General features: G+C 35.1%; 1 protein-coding gene across 4 annotated transcripts in view; it reads right to left on the bottom strand.

Annotated features, from left to right (window-relative positions):
- Window positions 1-22,345, bottom strand: part of LOC126966697 (echinoderm microtubule-associated protein-like 2) — a 108,933-nt gene that overhangs the window by 2,263 nt on the left and 84,325 nt on the right. For all 4 annotated transcript variants that reach the window (XM_050810895.1, XM_050810894.1, XM_050810896.1 and 1 more), the window contains 11 exons: window positions 18,420-18,630; window positions 16,184-16,390; window positions 14,167-14,353; window positions 12,211-12,419; window positions 8,970-9,096; window positions 7,502-7,632; window positions 6,198-6,319; window positions 5,098-5,230; window positions 2,632-2,719; window positions 1,714-1,858; window positions 634-715 (listed from right to left, as the gene is read on the bottom strand). In XM_050810895.1, the coding sequence (XP_050666852.1) occupies window positions 634-715; window positions 1,714-1,858; window positions 2,632-2,719; window positions 5,098-5,230; window positions 6,198-6,319; window positions 7,502-7,632; window positions 8,970-9,096; window positions 12,211-12,419; window positions 14,167-14,353; window positions 16,184-16,390; window positions 18,420-18,630 (1,642 nt within the window). The remainder of the gene's footprint in view (window positions 1-633; window positions 716-1,713; window positions 1,859-2,631; window positions 2,720-5,097; window positions 5,231-6,197; window positions 6,320-7,501; window positions 7,633-8,969; window positions 9,097-12,210; window positions 12,420-14,166; window positions 14,354-16,183; window positions 16,391-18,419; window positions 18,631-22,345) is intronic.

Genomic DNA, 22,345 nt, shown 5'->3' with positions numbered 1-22,345 from the left:
AGCTTTTAATAACTGCAAAAGTAACTTTTGCCACTCTTTTAAATCAACACTTTTATGGAAGAGGAAGACAAGCGATCATTCAGGTCCATCTGATGTTAAGTGACATTCTCCTGCAACACCTGAGGAACCACAAAAACGTCGCCGGCCTTATAGAAAGGTGTACGCGCTTTTGTTGAAGGTCGTATCGACCTGAAACACTAGCAAGGAAGCACATTCCAGTTTGTACGTGGAAAAAAAATCCTTCGTGAAAAAAAACCGCACTGTGGAGGAACGCCAGACATCCAGATGGTGGGGATGATATCCTAATAATTATAATATCAGTAGCAATAAGCTATATAGCCGAGTGACCCTACCTCTTAAGCTAGAGGTCCCGGTAGGTGCAAACATATGTATAATATGGATGATTGTTTCCGAGTCATGGATGTTTATAATATGTATTTATGTATGTTTAAGTAAGTATATAGTATTAAAAATATCGTTATCTTGCAACTCATAGCTCAGGCTATGCCTAATTTGGGGCAAGATAATTTGTATAAATGTGTGTCAATATTATTATTATTATTAAGCATAATCCCATAAACGGTGTAACTATTAAATCGTATCACATTTAATTAAAATATTTTGATTGTATACCTTTGGTTGCGTGACCGGGTACGCGAACAGTTTGACCTTGCCAAAGTCATCGCCGGTGGCCACCAACCGGCTATCGTGAGATCTGAAAACAACAATTTATGACCGTTATTTTTATTTGCCATGTTGCTACTACTGTTATTAATTATAACTTTATCTGGGGATAATTGGAAGTACGTATAAAGCGTGCCATTTAATTAAAAAAAATATATAAGCAATTTAGTTTTAAAACAGCATGAAAAGTTTATATGTCAATGTTTTCATTCCTAGTGATCCTAAAGTTAGGAAAATATGATATTGTAATCGCTCCTTGCGTGCTAATTCTCAAGTAAATAGGGCGTTTTGTTGGTGGTGGAAATCACATTCAAAGATTTCGTTCCATCTGGATACTCACAAAAGAACCATTCGTGGTTCGTGCCGAACTGTCCCAAAAAGAAACAATAATATAACTGGGAGGGGACAAATTTGCCCTCTTTGAACAGGCCAGATATAAATTATAGCCAAGACATAGTTGGATCTGTAGACCCAGTCGCGAAATGATGAAACACCATGTCACATCAAAAGGGAATGCAGTGAACTCCATAGTAAAAGGAGGAAGCGCTCATCTTTAGGGTATGACTTCCTGCCGGAATTCATTACGGTATGTGGCGCAACGATACGAATAGGTTCATAAAAAATACTGATTTAGGGAAATTACAGCATCTCCCGATTAGGTTAAAGATTACAAAAGATCCGAAAGGGTCACTATGTCTGTGGGGTAAAAATGTAACTAATGGCTGGTTTTTTAAATTGGCGATCTTAATGGAGATGGCTAACTGACGTTATGCATATTTCAGGATAGCTTGACGCGTGATAAACATGTACCCCCTTATCCATAATGGTCCGCTAACTTAAAACAGCTGCTAAAGAGTGTTATTTCTCATTCTGACTTAGGTCAATAGAAGAAGACAGAGTGAGAATTAGCAATGCTTTAAGTTAGCAGACTATTATGAAAAAGGGGGTATGATTATAAAAAAGTGGTTGCGGCCAGCAGTGGACTCAAGACCGATTCAGTTAAAATGTTTGGCGGTGGCCGGTAGATACCTGGCGCAGGAGTTGATGTCGGTGCCGTCAGCGCTCTCGGGCCACACGCCCACCGTCGTGAACGTGATGGGACAGTTGTTGGAGGCCCACTGCACGTCCCTCATGGCCGACGCCGACGGAACCTGGCGGCACGTGGTGGCGTTCCCTGCGAATGTTATAATTAACTCTCGGTCATATAAGTAAGAACTTCGTAAAATATTACAGTTAAACCTGGATAAGTGAGAAACCTCTATTATTGAGAGTTGAAATGAGGTCCCGGTTCTTTTTCATTAAATTATCTGTTATTGGGACTTATTGGAACCTGGTTAAATGAGATTTGAATTCTAAGACTTTTTCGATGTTAACCTCTTTAATACTTGAGACTCTGTAGTTCAAATACCTGTATAAGTGAGAGAAATTAATCAGGTTTTAACATGTTTGCTCACATACATTTCGCGTCATCTTTCGCGCATGCTTAGTTTGTCAGTACTATCTCAGGTTTTGACCTAAAAAAGGAATAAAAGTGTACAAAATGTCCAAACGTAAATATAAAGCGAGGGCCTCTGTAAATGAGACAACTATCATTTTAAATCTGCTTAGTTGGAAACGGATTGAATATAATATTAGTCAGTCAATGAACTAACGGCCGTTTCAATCTATACTTAGTCTAACTTACTAGAGGTAGACAAATCTATCCTTTTACGCTTACATTTCAAAAACCTATCGACAGATAGCATTGGACTATAAATAATAATATAATTATATTGGACATAACTATGGATAGATAAGATCTTGTCACTAAACGGTGATAGCAATATATCCGTAACTGGAGATACGTTATTTAAAACTGCCGTAAATTTGGCACAGTCACATATTAACGTCACGTTTTAAAGTAAGTAAGAATTATTTAAGCAAGTAAAATAAAAACCAATTACTTACAATATAAAAGTTCGTAATCTCCGGAGTTACTCCTGAGGTACTGGCTGTCCTGTGACCAGTCCACATGAGTTATGAAGCTGGAGTGGCCCTGTCAATAATTTATTTGATTCAATATTCTATTATATAAATAGCTAAATAGTGCTTTTGTGAAAAAGGCAGTTAATTTATTAAAAAGTATGTAGATAGTTAAATTCTCTTTGCCGAAATTAATAAAAAAAAATGTATCTAGTAGAATTCCCATTATTAATAATCCCGCGTAATTATCCGTATGATTTAGGAAGTTATCCGTAAGGCGGTAAAATTAAATTAGGTGCAAAAACTCTGGTTATTTTGCGTCAAGTACCAATTGCTAACAATCCCATAGTGATGTGCAAACGATCTATTTTGAACACTATATGTGAGTTGTATCAACGTTCTAAATACACACACTACCAAAATGCGCTCATCCAAATAACTCTACTAAAAAGGCACATGCATTTGGTCATTGGTATATTACTCAAATTGAATTCATGCATTAAATCAATGATAGCCAAGAAGATAGATATGACGGTCTGGCTATAAATACCCACTTTTACTTTTACTATGTTAAAAACTACAACAAAAATTATCTTAAAATTAATATTTAAGGCAAATATCTTGACACAGCAAAAAGCACAATAATATAATTTTTAGTTAATTTTGCTATAAAAGCGTTTGTTTAGTTGTTGTTTTATTTTTGTCTCAAAACATCAAAATACTGATTATTAAAATACTCGATTCCTTCTCATGTCGTATGTGAGTCGGCCTATATATATTACCCTGATTATTATGGTTAGGTTACAGGGCCTAAATTAATATTGATGCAAAGTAAATCGGACGTCTTGAAGGTGCAAATCACGTTCAAAAACGTAACTTACACAGACAGATAGGTAATATAAAGCGTAGTAAAATATATCGCTTACATTGAAATTTCTCCTTCTATTGTTACTATAATATTTAGATGTCGTAAGTATATTGTTACGATATCTTTAAAAAAATAATGCAATTTTTATTTACAATAGATCTTATGGTCAGACCATGTATTAAATGTAAAGCTAGGGTGGGGTAACTTAACCAGGCGGTCTATATAATAAAAATATTATGAAGGTAAAGCAAAAAATGGATTTATCTACGGATACAAGCCACAATTAACTATAATGTATTCTCATTACCCTCCTACGTTTTTTTTCCGTGCACTGTGATGCGTGACATAAAGTATTGATTAGAAAATGATTACACTTATAAAGTATATAACATGGCCTACGCCACTCGTATGCCCATATTATGTACAGATGTCGCGCGAGTTGAATACAGTCGCGCCTGAGCGCGAGCGTTCCTCCCGCTCTCCGCATGCATCGCCTCGCACGCACGCAGTGTAGTGATGTGTGTTTCGTGTCAGTTATCGTACGCTTACCGTGATACCCACTTGTGTTTATAATACTCGAGGTATCATTATGCGGTTTATGTTACGGGTTGCTAGATAAACAAGCTTGGTTATTGTAAACATAAAACGTGATTTATGATAGATTCGTGCTGTGAATGAGTAACTCTTTCAGAGTTGTACGAGAAATTGTGACTATTTTACTCGACGCGTCAAAAAACATACTGCAATTCAATTCTTTGTATTATTTTGACTATAGTGGACACTTTATAAACTTATGATTTCTTTCAAAAATAATATTTTTTTTTTCTATAAAAAAATTTTCACAAAATAATGTTCTTGGTGTTTTTGTTGCTGACTTCCCGTGTCCACTGGGACATGGTAGCATAGGACCATAGAAACGCTTACCGTGTATACGCTTGTGCACTGGAGCACAATACTTAATACTAAAGTTACGACCCCGTCTTATTTTTTTTTTTATTTGTGTTGAAGAAAGGCAGAATATTAATTTGAGGTGTTATTATTAGGTTAAAATGGTAAACTTAAAGCATTGTTTAAATACTCATGATTATGGCCATCAATTATTATTAAGTTACAGCACTATCGCATTCATGAACTCTGCAATCAACTCGCGCGTTGTTAGTAAATGTTAGTTATTTATGCAAATGTTGTATATCAAGGGGTATTAAAACTTCGCCGAGTGTGATAATAGTATAACATGAGTGTTTTAATACCTAATTATCAACAGTTGCATACAAGACTTAATCTACACCCATAATATATAGTACAACATTACAACACTCGTTTGGATGATGTAATGGTTATTAGGACATTGGGTGTTTTCATGTTGGCAATAAGCTTACTGTTTTAGAATCTTTAATAGAGTATTTAAAGCTTGGGTGTAGATAAACAATATTACAATACTCTTATAGAATTACGAGGATCCTAGGAATCCTAGGATTTTAGTGCAGATTATCCCCTACTTATAATAATAATATTCAATTACGAGACTATAGAACTGAGGGACATCCCTCATCAGCTTCAATGTTTTTCAAATAACAACTCACCAAACATTTCCCCAGCCTGGAATACCGCGTGCACTCGTCATCCACCTGGTAGATATAGATGAAGTTGTCTCGGGACCCGATCGCCACTAACTTGTTATCGGGTGAGTATTCTATAGTTTGTATGGGTTCGGTACTGAAAATTATAGAAATGCAAATAATTTAAAAATTAAAGTGTATTTATCTAAAGTTGAATTTTTCATAACAGAAACTTTTAAAGAGAATATGATTTCAAAAAATAAGCAAATCCTTAAAAAGAAAGGTAAAACAACCGGTATACAGTTTATTATGGCCGTTTTCGATAACCTATCTATCCTTAGTTTAACTTACTAGAGGTAGACAAATCTATCCTTTTACGCTTAATTACATTTCAATAACCTATTGACAGATAGCATTGGACTATATATTGGACATAACTACCTATGGATAGATAAGATTTTGTCATTAAACGGTGACAGCAATGTATCCGTAAGTTAAACTAAGGATAGATAGGTTATAAAAAAATAAAACCGCCGTTAATCTATACATACTATCATGATGTATCCAGTAAACTCGCGTAATTTATCAACAAGTTATGTACCTACATAATGAATACATATTAATTTTTAGTCAATACTCGGAGAAGTGTCATTATGAGACGCACATGTGATAAAATATCTAGAGATGGATTATGCATTTTCTCATTATAAAATAAATTAAAATCATTACTGGGATTGTGGCAGTGGGATCGACAACATTATCTTACTATTCTAATACCGAAATTAAAGATGTTGGAGCAAAATCTATGTCAGAATACTAAGTACAACTACTATACACATTACATATTACATTATAGTACAAATTACTATATAATTTATTAGTTAAATTTTTAATTAAATTTTAATTTAGTTTATTAATTATTAATGAAAAAAAAAACGATATATACATTTTAAATAACACTTGCTTATTGCTGTATTTTTAAATTCCTAATACTATATACAATCTCTAAAACTATGAATATCTGAAAACCGATATCGTAAAATCTGTGCAGATCTCGTAAAAACCCATGCTGTTTCTCTCCCTCTGCCGCCTTGTCGCGTATTCAGTAAACTGTAGGTACGAACCCATCAACGTGTTGAGCGAGCAGCTGCCGGGACTCCGGACTGAACACCAGCCACTTGCCGCTCAAACACCCCACCGCGATCACGCTGCCGTCTGATGACCACGCACTGCACTGGGCGCGCTCCTAAATACAAACAACAACCATTAACAGTAGAAGTCTCCTTTGCATACGATGCTGGCTAGATTATGCGTACCACAACGGCGCTCTTTTCTGCCGTGAAGCAATAATCAGTAAGCTATATTGTGTTTCGGTCTGAAGGGCGCTGTAACTAGTGGAAATTACTGGGCAATTGAGACTTAACATCTTATGTCTTAAGGAGACGAGCGATTATAGTGCCGCTCAGAATTTTTGGGATTTTCAAGAATCGTGAGAGGCACTGCATTTTAATGGGCAAGGCGTATCAATTACAATCAGCTGAACGCCCTGCTCGTGTCGTCCCTTATTTTCATATAGAAAAATTGTTATGGTACCAGGAGCAGGAACCAGCAATACCTCATAGTAAGTGCTCCTGTCTTACAACGCGTTAAATCATCATGAAACCATACAGTCGCGATAAAGTTAGTACAGATAAAACACAACTTATTTATGTAAGTGGTAAGGGAAACCAGAGTAATGTCACATGAATAAATAACCGCTTTATTTACTCATGTGGGAGTATTGCGCAGTGGCAGATTTAAGAGTAAATTGAAAAGTGACTTCATTGTCAAAGAGAGGTATATTTTTCTGATCACGAAGTTCATAGCTCATATCAGATTTCAGGTACGCAAGAATTATTATAAATAAAATAGGCATAAACAATGCACTTTTGAATTGTAAATAAGTATACTGGTTCATTTATTTTACTGAATCCATACTTCTGGTAATCCTTGCAAATATTATTTAAGAATCCACTATTTAAAAAAATTGCGGTTTTTTATGTGGTACTTTTGTATATTATTTAAAATATTACTAGAACTGAAACACTCTTAGAATAAATTTTCTCGATAAAAAACAAATTATAACCTCGCGCAAACTATTTAAGAATATTATTTAAGTAAACGCGCATATGTTTGAAGTTAAGATTTAGTTGGATTGTATAATATACAATAAATTCACTTAGATGATATTTTATAGTGTCGCAAATTGAAATTATTTTATTACTTCTCAACAGTTTTGTACACTTGCTAACTCTTTTACCACGTACTGGGGCAACAGGGATATCCACTTGATTGAGTCATAAGTGCCTCTCCTCTAATTCTAAATGCCCTTAAACAGTGACAAACATGGTAAGGTCTCGGATTGGCCGAATTGTCACAGTAATCTTACCTCGATATCTTTACTCCAGACGGTGGAATGGCTGAGCCCGTCCCACAGTTGCAGCAGACTATCCCAGCCGGCCGACACGAACTGAGGCAGACTTGGATGAGCTGCTAAGGCCCATACCTCGTCCACGTGACCTAGATAAACAAACCGTCTAAGTGTGAGTCGGATACGAAGTTCTATACGGTCGTATAAGATATAACTGTGGCTAACACACATTATTTTAGTATATGTATTTTATCATATGTTTATACTACACAAACATGTATTTAAATATTTTATTTCATATTTATATACCTATAAAAACACAGAAAAATAAAGACAAGTGATGTTACTGACACAAGAGGAGATGAATGTCATTCAATTTATTCCATTGAAAGTATAAGCTCACACATCTCATTATTGTAATTTCTTTTAATAATATTATTAATTAATTTCTAAATTATTCTTATATCGTATCGTGTAATTAATGTATCATATAGTATCAGTGTTTGTGTAAGTTCTTTAAAATTTATATTTTATGTACTCCTTCTTAAAATGGCGTATTATAAATAGTGAAAGAGTGTTGGTGTTTTTCTGACAAAGGTATTGTACCCAAACTATTATATTCACACTCCATACGTTAAATTGGTGACCCCTCTGAACATATTAAATAAAGAACTATGTCCAGTTCAAGCGAATCTGACCAAATCAGTAAAGTTAATACCCAACCACGAAAGTGCGTTAAAATGGCGGGCCGTTTAGAATTTGCTATTTAAAATGGCGGCACTAGTATTTACACTTTGTATAAATTACAACTGTACTAGCAAAGCAGTAAAAGGTTTATAAGATACAGTCCGCTGAAGGACAGATAGAAGGACGCTCATCGAGTCTTACCAATAGGGTTTCCATTGATTATCGTTTGGGTACAGAACCGGGAAAAAAGTGCGTGTGTACTTATGTATAGCCGAAGAAGTTATACTTTTTTGGCCTAACAAAGCAAAAATCCTTAAAATTATTTATTCCTCGTGCTTATTCAACGTTTGTTGAAAGAACAATATTGTAAAAATGTTGCAACGATGGCTTTGACAATTAATTATTAAATAACGAATACGGCTGTACGGGCTTGAACCCTTTGCCTATCCTAATAATGGACGAAGAAACAAAACAAAAATAACGAATCTCGCAAACGACAGAAAATTTTAGGAACCAACTTCACCCTGTTACTTTTGTGTTACAGTTATGCGCGCGCATCTTTAAATTTCACTCTCATCTCAGAAGTATAACTTCAAAAATGAAAAAAATAACAATAATAATCAAGAAAAATTGAGAAATGGGTCCTTCTTAACTTAATAGATTTTTTTTACGATAAAATGAGAAAGTCTCTCTGGGAGACTAGGGACTCCATATGCCGGGATCCTGACAGATTTGCTTTCTTCCATCAGTATCAACTCTTAATCTGGGTGCTCTAAGCGGTCGTGACCACATCACTTACCCAGCACGGCGGGTGAGAAGCCCAATTCCACGTCTCCCTGCAGGATGCAGTTTTTGGTGGTTCCGATGTAAAGCTGAGAGCCGCGACCCTCCGCTATGACCCGCACTCCGCCATAGTGACCCTCTATCTACAATTTCATACTCGTACATTACATAACACTTTGAGACAAAAAAGATGAAGAATTTATTGAAGGTAGTATTTTCTTTGATTAACGCGAGTGTTACACATTTAAATAAAACACTTTTAAAGGATTAAAACGCGTGTAATTGTAACGGTTTTACTTTAGATTTTTGCGTAAAAGTTACATTTTTTTTTTAAATTTACTTTTACGCAAAAATCTACTTCAGTCGGATACGAATTAAAAAGTTTCCTGCGAAGTATCTAGTTATTTGATTTAAATGTTTTTTTTTCTTAATGAGTGGAGTTTATACCCTAATTATATTTGTTTATGCAAGAATAATAAATGGGGTATACATTTTCACATTTCTGTAAAAGTTCGCGGTAAATTATAAGATTTTCCTGTAAAACTTAATTTATATTCCAATATATTTTTATTGTGTCGTTCTGATCATCATTCATTCCAAACAACAACCATTCATGTCAAATTACCTATAAAAAAAACCAGTGCCGTCTAGGCACGCCCGAAAGAAGCAAATTTTTAAAATAATGCAATAAATACTCTTCCAGTTCACTCTTTTAACATAAATTTATTTAAACAATTTTTTTTTATAAAAATAAAGTTTTATTTACAAAAAATTCAAAATCACTTGCAAATTCACGATGATAAGTAATTAATCATTAATCACAATACGTACTTTTGCCTAATATATTTCGTATTACAACTGGACTTTTATTTCAATATAGTTCTTATGCAGTTCTCGTATAGTATAATTTGGCAGGTGACATAAATCGTTAATCGTGTATCTCATTCTGCCTCTGGACTCTATATAATATTTATTATTTATATATAAATAATAAATATTAAAATAATAATTAACAACGCTTGCCACTTTTAATAAAAAAGTAATAATAGGATCTATTAAGTAAGTATGATTTTATTATTTTTAGGTTATATGCTGCCACTAGGCAGTTAGGCATTAAGTACTTACCAGTTACCAGCTATTATCTATCACCTTACAGCTATCAGCCGTTTTCAATAACGTATCTCTAGTTACGGATAAATTGCTGTCACCGTTTAATGACAAGATCTTATCTATCTATAGTTATGTCCAATATTAATAGTTATAACTTATAGTCCAATGTTTTATGCCGATAGGTTATTGATATGTAAGTGTAAAAGGATAGATTTGTCTACCTCTATTAAGTTGAATTTAGAATAGCGTTACTATCTCATTCCTGAATTCTAGACTGGTTAAGTGGATAAATCTGTCTAAGTGTACGCACTTGACAGAAATTTCAAAAAGAATATTTCATTATGGAAATGATATTGCCAGGATACTTCAAAGGAGACATTCAAGGAAACTTAGCTAGACTGGTGTACATTGAGGTAGATAGATCTAGCGCGCGCTAAGTTATCTCTAGCGCCACCTAGCGGTCTTTCAAAACAAAGTTATGTTTCCTGCTTTAATTTCAAACATCTATTCAGCAGGTTACGTCCTATATTTTAAAAGTAAATCTTATGAATTATTGCTAATCTTATATCATAATACATCTATTATATACATTTGCTAAGACGGGAGAGTCTCAATTAACTGACTTATGGCATCAATATTAGATTTGTTAACCGCAGACCCTGGCAAGTAAATATGACGTTAGTATATTCTTAGTGTATGGTTGCACCTATACCGTTAACAACAACTTAACTATAAAAGAGGTTATATTTCCAGGCTGATCAATATTATAAGTAATGGCTGAATATAGTTTTAAAATTTGAAATTAAATTTGTTTTATGCAACAGTTGATGAGCCCGTCGGTACAATGGTTACCTTTGTGTCTGTCTTTCGAGCAACGGGTTGTCCATAATATTCCGACAACGAACAACTATTAACGACAAATATTAGAGCATCTAGAGGGGATGGCACGTTTCGACTTTAGATTGCGAATTTCCTCACAACTCCATCGGCGGCGCAATATTAGGTAATGATCTAAAAAGAAGTGATCAGCTAGCATCAAGTGAAACTGTATAAAAAATTAACTAAACTATTTTCGGTTTGTACAGTTTCGGTTTTCGTGTACACGGTACCGAATCGAGTACGTATTGAACGATTATTTTAACATTAGGTACCTACCTAATTAAGAGATTAATATTAACAAATTGAAGAAAAAAAAATTACTCTTATATTGGCTTCTTTTTATTGTTGTATTTTCTTCTCGTACTCGACAATTATTGCGATTTAAAAGAAACTTACCTATATTATTTAGACCATTTAAACAATTTGTTATGTTTTTAAAGTGATAATCCTCACTTCTAGGATTAATACACAAATAAAATTTGAAAAACAACAAAATTTTATGAACGATGCCGGAATCGAACCCACCACCTCCGGCGTTCCGTGCCGGTGCTCTAACCAACTGAGCTAACCGTTCGAGTGGCGTATCGTTACAAAATCCTGTATGCTTTGTTCAACTCTCAGGTTGGGGCTTCATCTACAGGATCTACTTTACAGAACATTAAGTCAAAGTCAAATAAAATTTATTCTATTTGGCTCTAGTCTCTATAAATATTTATTTTAAACTACAGAATTTACCAAAAGTTTTGATAAAGTTGAGTTTGTGTGAATAACATACAGGAAACTCAACGGCCACTCTTTTCAATCAAATAGGTTATTTTACAATGGTTGTAATTTACATAAATTAGTTTGTAAGGTGCTGTATCCAGTATATGAATCGTGTTTAAATAGTATAAATTATTTCATAAAAAAAAATTAAGGATGAACTGTATAAATATAAATTATCGTAAATTTGATACATCAACTTTTAGAGCAGTGGCATAGCGTGCCTTGGCGAGGCCCCGTATAAAAATTTGTTTGGCCCTTATGAAGGGTAAAGAAGTCACAAAAGAAAAAAAACATAATTATCTGTGTTTCAAAATTTTTACAAACAATTTAAATTAAATATACAATCTCCTTGCCTGTTTTTCAGCAAGCAGCAAAAGTTTTTATTTATTTTTGCTTACGCACGTCGGGGCCCCCCAGCCCGAGGGCCCCATATAATTGGTACGGCAGATTCGGCGGTAGCTACGCCCCTGCTTTAAAGTAATCTGATTTCAGCTGCTTCTTACCACAGTCTCCGTGGCGGTGGGGTTGAGGTCGCTATCGAACAGCACGACGCGGCCGTCCTTCCCGCCGCCGGTCACCACCGCGCCGTCCTTGCGGGCGCACACGCTGAACACGGAGCCCGAGTGGACGCCGCGGACGAACTTGGCCACCGTGTTGGTGCCGCGGCCCCACACGATCAGGTTGCCATTGCTGTCGCCCGATATGACGTCACCTGACATGTGCCAAATATTATTAGAATAGAATAGAAACACTTTATTAGCAATAAAAAACACACATCTTCAATTTACAGTATTAATTACAATCTTAAATTAATACATTAAATGAAATAGGTAACAAAAATTATTAAAAAATAAAATAAAGATAAAAAAAATATATAAAATTAAAAAGCCTGTGAGGCGCGTGATTCCTTGCTAAAATGAGCTGACTCAGTATATTGTTGTGTCAGTGCAGAAGACACCAACACAACACTGGTTTTCAGCAGCCCCTCGTGACATTTGGAGTTGACAGTTGTTGTGGTCTTCCCATTGTTATTAATTTTTTGTTGTCAAAGGGAATGAATTAATATGTTGATTTTTGTCTTATGTTGCGTAAACGTATAGAGTTTGATATAATGATAAATAAATAATAGTAATAAATATAAAATCATATTATAATTTGTACAAAATGTATAACATATCTATATTAGGTGGCATTAGGTACTATTGTATATAAATGAGATATAAATAAACATTAAATATAAAAAATACAGAGTTGTGGTAATTTATAAGATACATTCCATATAATTCCATATTTTGTCAAGGGCATACAGTTTGCGTTGTGGGGTGGATGTTACCCTCCCTATGATATGGCGAGGGAAACTATGGCAGGTTCATGCTCGGGAACAAGCGGCGCGTGTGGTGCATCGAAAACTCGTATTTTTTGGTAAAGTTATTTAAATCTATTGTGTTTAACAATAATTACTTCATGTGTTGGCATAATACCTTTATTTATTTACAATATAAGCGGGTTTTTTTATCTTTTGAGTTTTTTTTTATAATTGATTATATTTTTTCTTAAAACACCTCTTTATAGAACTCAGGTACTTAAGTTCCATCATTTTGCATAGGTTGTGTGAATGTTATGTGAAATGCTGAAGCTGTCAATATTAATTTAAAGATATAAAATAGAAGTTTTTGGGCACTTCATATCAATAAAGCTCAACTTTTCCGAAGTGGTAGTCAATAGTAAAATGTTTAACATTTTTGGCATTTTTAAACCTGAGTGGATAAATAATTTATATATTTTAAGAGTAAGATTTTAGTTAGATTCAAGGATATACGTCATGTTTATTAAAACAATATTATAACATATTTTTTGCATTAGTAATAATAAGACTTAAGTCAATTAAATGGAAATAGTTTTGTGACGTTTGCATTTTAGATTATAACTTCTCACATGAAATGAATTCCTTAAAGAATTTAATATTGCAAATTTTAAAATTTAAGTGCAAAAAGTATACTTGTCGCACGCAAATTATACTTGGCACACGCAAATTTAAATAAAATTGCTAAAATAATAACAACAAAAAAAAAACACAATCGAAATATCAAAACTGAATTGAGGTTCATAGGTCTGACATTTTAATTTAACAAATAAAAGTTTAAAAACGAATATGGAGTCGGAAATAATTCATAAATCGTCGCATTTGTAATACAAAATAGTTATATGTGCAACTCGTGCGACAAGTTGTCGATTGCCTACGACAGCGAAGTTGAACGGTCATTCGCTTGAGTATACTTCAATATACTATTGTTTATTAACGTGTCACTCACAGTCGTCTTACTCTTCTCGTCACGTTTTCACATAAAGAAAACGTTATTTTTAAGTTTCTCTCGAAGATCGAACGATCTTTTTTAAAATTACTTGGAGATCGGTTCCCGATTACGCGGGGACTATATGACAGGGTGTGAGTCGCTCACCGGTGTGATTAAATCCGAGACAGGTAACGTATTTGGGCTTGTCTCTGCTCTCAAAGATCCCCATCCGCTTGTAGAGCACGTTGGAGGCGTCCAGGGTCCAGAAGGCGATGTGTCCCTTGCCGCAAGTCACGATCTGGTTGCGGTCCAGGGGGTGGAACTCCGCCGCCACTACCGTGTCCACCGAGCACTGGAATCAAGATACTCGTAGTTTTAATACATACATTCACATCAACACATTTTTTTTTATTTATTTATTAAAATGCCTTGCGTACATAATGAGATTTGTGTAAATTAAATTATTTATTTATTGTGTTACATGTACTTTTACATCGATATTATAACAGGCTTTCTAGGTTATTCTGGTGTAACAGTTACCGTTAAGACAGTACCAGTTTACCAGCTCCTTTGCACAGGATGCCGGCTAGATTATGGGTACCACAACGGCGCTTACTGGGCAAAATGAGACTCAATTTCAATTTATTGCAATTCCATAAATATAGTCCTTAAATATAACATTTGGAGTGAATACTACAATTATTATACAAGGCAGTATATTATGGATACCCAGTTTGGGTGTCGCAATTTGGTCTGAACAGCAGACCGTAGTAGGGAGACCCATATTTTAATTTATTTTAGTGTGGCTCGTTTAAAAAATCATTTACGGCATAGTAACATTTTTCTACTAAAAAGTTTTTCAGTGTTCTAATAACTTCATTTTCATCATTTATGCTTCGAATTTTGTTTGGCAGATTATTATATATTTTTATAGACATTACATAAGGACTCGATTGTGTAGACTTGACATCTTATGCCTCAAGGTGACGAGCGCAGTTGTAGTCTCGCTCAGAATTTTTGGGTTTGTCAATAAACGTCATGCCTCCTTCCTTATTGTCATAAAAAAACACTGATATAACTTAGATTAAAAATGGTGTGGGTACTTCCTTATAAAATGCACAAGGCATAACAGAAAAAAATAGAAAATTTGTTTCGATTGATATTTTTCGAAGTCGACTGTAGATCCGTCGTGTTACTGAGTTAATATAAAACCACAAGATCGGTTTACTGACTCATATGGATCTTCGTTATTTTTTTTTTTAATTTAAACAAACGGTCACATCCATAAATTGTTTACATAAACGGGACATTAAATCTAGACCTAAACTTCCACAGCCAATAGAGATATGAAAATTAGTAAGGTAGGGACAACTAACATTTTTTTTTTAAATTTGGTTACAGATTTTTAAATGTATGGTAACAGCATTTTTAAATGATGCTAACGATTTAAACGTGAATAAGTCGAAGTAGCAAAGTTCAGTATCCATATAATTATACACACTTCGGATAAAACAATTTTTAACATAATTTTTTTAACAAAAACACAACCGACTTCAAAAACTCTATTCCAAAACAATAGATATAATATGCACTAAAAAGTATAAAAATAATTACGTATTTTTATACAATCTAATTAATTAATCTAATTCTAGTTACGATTATTGTTATTTTTGGTATCGACGAATTGAGAACCTCCTCCTTTTTTGAGGTCGGTTAAAAACATAAACAAATTGAAACGACGATAAACATTTTCTTTTAATGATAAGTAGTAGCAAAGTATTACGATATTCAAAAGAATTGTTAAGAAACGTTTGTGTGGTAAAGGTTACTATAGCATAAATGACTTTCTTAATGATGCCACAGATTGGGAATGGAGCGACCGCCCTCAGGCTATTAAATATTAAGTTTAATTGTACTGTATTACTTTGTAAACATATTTTTTGATGAAAAAAAGCCTGCTGAGTTTGTTGCCCTATTCTTCTCAGGTCTGAGGTATTCTTTTTGGAATGGGTGGTAGTTTTTGACTTTCAATAAGTGTCACATCCTATTTTAAATAAAAATATTTGAATTAGATACCACAAAATTCTAAGAGGGCCCGATGTAACGTACACTTAATTTATTAACTATTTAAGACATAGGTAACTATCACCCGTAGTTCAATTCATTGTCCATACTTCCTTACCTTAGTTTCAGCGAGACAGTGCCCTTTATCTGGCCTCTGCCACTCCCACACCGTGATGATGTGGTCTGGCCCGTCGTCCACACAGGCCAGCAGGGAGCCGCCATCAGCTCTCGAGAAGGTCAAGCACGCCACGGCCTGCTCGATGTGGCCGGCGCCGATCACAGCTAGAGTTGCTAAGGAGACGGAGTTCCAGACACGTATGTGGGGCTGAGGAAATATGGGTTTTTTTTTAATAATATAATATTATTCTGATCCAATTAATAAAAAAGTGTGGAAAAATCATATTTCACAGCCGGCTAATATCAAACTTTTCATAATATAAGAAGGTTTGGCACGATATTTGCTTCAATTTAAAAGTGTGATATAATCTTTAAGAAAACTGTTAAAAAAGATCCAAAGAAGTTATAATACTCCACCAAGGAGTTTCACTTTAAGAGAATAGAATATAGGCTGAACGATTGAACCTGAATCGAAGCACTTGTATATAATATATCATTTTAAGGCGAAGAGTAAGCAGAAAACACGAAAACATGGTGTTTTTAGACAAGTTTTGTGGTGAAAGTATAGCATATCGAGCTATGAACACTACTTAATCCTGTTACACATATCCTTAAGTCTTATTTGTAGGTTACTAATGCTTGCTGTTGGTTATAGTTAACACTGCCTTTTTGAACTACCACTTTTCTTTGCAGTTAAACAGGTTTTTTGGCATGGCGTGACGAATTTTTTTGGTACTTCTCTCAGAAAAGTTATTCTTATAGCTTGTACTTTTTTGTGTAGGTTCATTTATTCAGATTAGTAGTGAATAACGAGGATTGTTAGCATATAAACTGTTTTCCACGCAAGAATTTTGAAAATATTGCCTTTGTTACATAGAGGGCGGGCCGGCAGCCGTGAAATCATATCGCTCAAGGTCGCTGGCATTTAGTGTCGCCTTAAGACAAAATATTTAACTCCACGCGCAGCTGGCGCCATTTGCAAAAGCCCTAATTTTCGTATTAGAAACGTTAAAGATCGTTGTGGTTATCCGGCAATACTCCACGTGTGACCTAACTCGCGCCTGATAGACCCCTAGAATGTATGCTTGAAGTATTGCCTCACACTATTGTAGACTCCTTAGTTTCTTCATTGCTAAAATGGCTTTACCTTCAGCGGAATTTGCAATCGTATTGCGAATCACCGTCAGATTTGTTTCTTCGAGATTAGTATATCTAATTGGATTAGTAGGTAATCATACCATGTTTATATTGTCAGATTAGATCACAGCCTCGTGACAATTCACGCTCGTCGAACATAATTTTCCGGATGATGGGTATAAAAGCCGACGGGACAATGACCTGCGGTTCTCAATGAATAGTGCACAGTGACCGTTTTGGTGGCTGAATGTCATCAATACTCAAATAAATATTAAACAAACAAATTTCGGGACATGTTATTCGCCGAGAAAAATAACCTTTATACAATGACCTTATTCCGCATATAATTACGTAAACAATTATTTTTTGCATACGTCACGATTACTAATAACCTCAAAGTGTCACGGGGCGGAAAGTGAAATTGAGTTATGCAATATGAGACATTGCTCTTTAAATGTTAACTACCCTTTCCATGGATAAGAAAGTCGTTCAAGTGAGTTGAACATAATATTAAATCTAATTTCATTCAGAGTTTAGAAGTGTAACACTTAATGTTATATTAAGATAAGAGTTAGATGGATAAGGTACAAGTGGTAAATTTTTGGTAAGTAAGTAAATTTTCTTTTGTTCTTGAATTGTTCGTTCATATCCACAAACATAGATAACGGCGAACGCACGGTTTCTCTTCTCTTTCACTCGCCTTACAACGCTAATTCTATCTCTATCGTTCAATAGATACGTTTTTTTGATCACCGAATTCGTTAAAAACAACAAATTGTTTAAATTTACAGAGCGACCTCTCAAGTAAATTCCCTAATATGCAAATATTGGGGTTGAGCCGGTTATCAACTGTAAAGTAGATCCTGTAGATGAAGCCACAACCTGAGAGTTGTACAAAGCATACAAGATTTTATGACGATACGTCACTCGAACGGTTCGCTCAGTTGACAGAGCAGTGGCACGGAACGCCAGAGGTCGTGGGTTCGAGTCCTGCATCTTTCATAAGATTTTGTTTTCAGATTTTTTGTGTATTAATCCTAGAAGTGAGGGTTATCACTTTAAAAACATAACAAATTGTTTAGGTATAATAGTCTTCTTACCCTAGCGTCAACTCGATCATGGCCTGCGCACTGTCCACTGGCGATCACCAACTTATTGGGATGCACCGTGATACACTTGACGTCGTCCGTGTGGCCGGTGTAATGTCTCTGGCACTGCTCGTCCACGTTGAAGAGAACCACAACCGCCGCCACGAAGTAGACCACCTCCCCCGTAGGCAGCAGGTACAGGTTATTGCGGCAATCTTTACCTCTGAAATTATTTAAAAATAATGGTACTTTACTGAAAACAAAACGTTAACGGTACTTTAACTGGTCGAATTCAAAGGCAGCAAACATTAGGATTAAGGATTGGTCTCCGATGCGCTCGTACTAGATACCGCAGGCGTAGTCGCAAAGTGCGGCAACTAATTTATAGTACGCCCAAATGGGTACTCCAGCCAATGTGTGACGTTGAAGTGCCACATGTTCTGAACTTTGCTAATAGTTGAAACTAAAATTGCGTAATAAAACTTTGTAAAATTTTCGATTGAAAATTCTTTACTAGGTACCAATGTATCTAATTACAAATTAGTAAGAAGTAAATAAGAGTTCTTTTTCGATATTTGAGTCAAAATAAGGTAAAAAAATGAATATTTCAATTCAAATAAATTACAATATATTTGGAACATAAAAAGGCAACTTTCACCAAATTTATTTTTTGTAAAAGATAAAAATAAAAAACTAATAACTTGGTTTTTTGTATTTTTCACATAAATATTGAGGTTATGTAAAAAAAGTGTTGCAACAAAAATTGTAGATCTTTTTATTACCTACAACTGTGCCATTTAACTTTTTTCCATAGGACTTGTAGTTTTGCCAAATCGAGATAAACCGTTTTTTAACCTAAAACACCCCCCTTTTTCCACTTCCCGACCTCAGATCGCCCGTGATCTATTTCTCCTTTCATTTTTGTTATATTCTCTTCCTTTTCCAATATGTTTCATCCTACTATTATTTGTTTTTCACTTTTTATTATTTTCAAAGGTTCCAGCACTGGTCTATAAGGATTATTTAGTATTACAAAGTAACTAGGTGCGACAATATTTCAAATAATAACTTTACAAGGCTGAAAAACCTGTTCCAAAAGACAGAACGTGTATTTAGGTGTCGTAGAATGGAATTAAGGTAATCATGATTTCGAAAACGAAGCATGACCCAGTAAAATTTTTTAAAGAACTAAAAATTATGTCATTAAGATATAAAAACTATATTTTAATACGGATGGATCGCTCTAAAGCAGAAGAAAAATTCCACTCGGAATCTCTATTTTTAATAATGCACTTACCTATACCGCTTTAGAATTAATTCTTCATATTTAATTGTCTTTAAAACTATATTAAGTTACAACTATGTTTTGACTTTGACCAAGTTGAGAATGTATCTATACATATACAGGTGAAACTAAAATAAAATATATAAAATATTCTTTTTTATTTATGAAAATAAGGGACGAGACGAGCAGGACGGTCAGCTGATGGTGATAGATACTCTCTACCCTTTACAATGCAGTGCCGCTCAAGATTATTGAAAACAGCAAAAATTCTGAGCGGTACTATAATTGCGCTTTTCACCTTGAGACATAATATGTTAAGTCTCATTTGCCCAGTAATTTCACTAGCTACCTACGGCGCCCTTCAGACCGAAACATAGTAATGCTTACACATTGCTGCTTCACGGCAGAAATAGGCGCCGTTGTGGTACCCATAATCTAGCCAGCTTCCTGTGCAAAGGAGCCACTGGTAAAATTCCGCTTAGTCTGTATGTATACATATTTATTTGGCGACATGAAAGGAAGCTGCTTTAGAACCGCACCCTGAAGGGGTTTCTTCAGAGTAATTAAAATACGCGTCGCAGGGCATTTTCTGAACAAGGCAAGATCAAGACTCATATAGTCTATATGTATAAAATAGTTAAATATGTTTCCAATTAGTTCTCGTGGTATATTTGATGGGTGGGTCTTATTTGATGACTCGCTTGGTCGGTGAGGCGTAGCATGCAGCACATACCACGACCTTGAGTTAAGTCTTTGTGGCCGGCGGAAATTATTAACAACAAGCTGTGTTACACATGCACATTACAATTTTCAAGGCTACTTGTAAATAAAGCAATTATTGGCTCAAAGCATTGTGTTTTTTTTATGATAATAAGGGACGAGACGAGCAGGACGTTCAGCAATTGATACGTCCTTCCTATTACAATGCAGTGCCGCTCAGGATTCTTGAAAAAAACCCAAAAATTATGAGCCGCGACAACAATTGCGCTCGTTAACTTGAGACATAAGATTTTAATTCTCATTTGCCCAGTAATTTTACTAGCTACGGCGTCCTTTAGACAGAAACGTAGTAATGCTTACACATTACTGCTTTACGGCAGAAAAACGCGCCGTTGTGGTACCTACCTATAATCTAGCCAGTATCTTGTACAAAAGTGTCTCCCACTGCTAACATTGCTTTGACTTTATCCTTTCGATTTGAAGATTTGATACTTTGTTGTAATGATTAAAAAAGTAATTATTTCAATACATATTAAAAGGGGGAAGGCACTTGTGCCTCATGTGATAACGAGTGAAAACCAGCTGCCCCTGAGCTTCCGCAATACCAGAAGCCAAGATATGCCTTGCCGCCCGCTGATGTGGAAGTATGCCGTAAGCTTTTCATGGAAGAGATGGAAAACGAGCATACATAGTAACATGATCTTAAGGAATCACCGCCGCCCACATTCTATTGCAAAACTAGAGAATCACAGGAGCGTTGCCAGCCTTTTAGGAAGGTGAACGCCCCCGTTTTTTAAAGTACCCATGTCGTATCTTCCTGGAAACACCTCATAAGGAATCTCATTCCACAGATTGGTAGTTCTTCATCTTCTTCGTGACACTTTTGCCAGAGCGGGGGTCATCACGAAATGATGTCTTTTGGAGCAGATGGAGTTACGCGCCGGGAGACGTGTCCGAAGAATTAAAGAATGCGACTCTGTACTAACACTTCTTGGAGAATGGTACGAAACTCGGTCCACGAAACTCCCAGTTTGGTAGAACATTGCATTTTATTGAAAACCGCATTGTTGAGGATTTTCATTCTGTTCGCACGATATCATTTCGAAAAAAATAACAAGGCCACTATTTAAATACCCAACCTTTACTTATATACATGCATTAATATATGCAAAGCATTCACCTGAATAGTGCCTAATTATAAATTTTGTATAAAACTAGCTGACCCGGCAAACGTTGTTTTGCCATATAAATTATTTTTAAAGTTAGACCGTTTCTTGGACATTGCAACATTACTTTATTTTTCTAAAATAAAAGAATGTATCTAATACAAACGTAGCCTATGTTACTCCTTATTACATCAGTTACCTGCCAATAAAAGTCCCGTCAAATTCGGTCCAACCATTTAAGAGATTAGCCGGAACAAACAGACAAAAATTGTAAAAACTGTTATTTTGGCGTATATACCGTATCAATATTCATATACATGTAGTAAAAACGATTATTTCAATTTTACAAACAGACACTCCAATTTTATTTAGATTGTTTAGAGTGAAGTAAAATGTGTCAGAATGTTTTATAATATACGCAGCATGTTCATGTCAATAATACATTCGATACTTCTGGGAAATGTTTAGTAATAATGGAATCCATTACACAAATTAGTTGTGAACTCGAAACAGTTAACCAATTAATAGTAGTGGCATGACAATCATTAACTAATTAGAGTGGAGCGAGCTATTAGTTGCCGGGCGGCGGGCACCACCCACGTTACCTACAATTCTTATCTACCAGTGGGGGGCTCCTTTGCACAGGATCCCGGTTATGGGTTCCACAGCGGCGCCTATTTCTGCCGTAAAGCAGTAATGTGTTTCGGTCTAAATGGCGCTGTAGCTAGTAAAATTACTGGGCAAATGAGACTTAACATCTTATGTCT

Source organism: Leptidea sinapis, chromosome 11 (genome assembly GCF_905404315.1).
Source record: "Leptidea sinapis chromosome 11, ilLepSina1.1, whole genome shotgun sequence".
NCBI lineage: Eukaryota > Metazoa > Arthropoda > Insecta > Lepidoptera > Pieridae > Leptidea > Leptidea sinapis.
The sequence above is the reverse complement of the archived record's forward strand: the minus strand, read 5'-3'. Positions and strand labels throughout refer to the sequence as shown.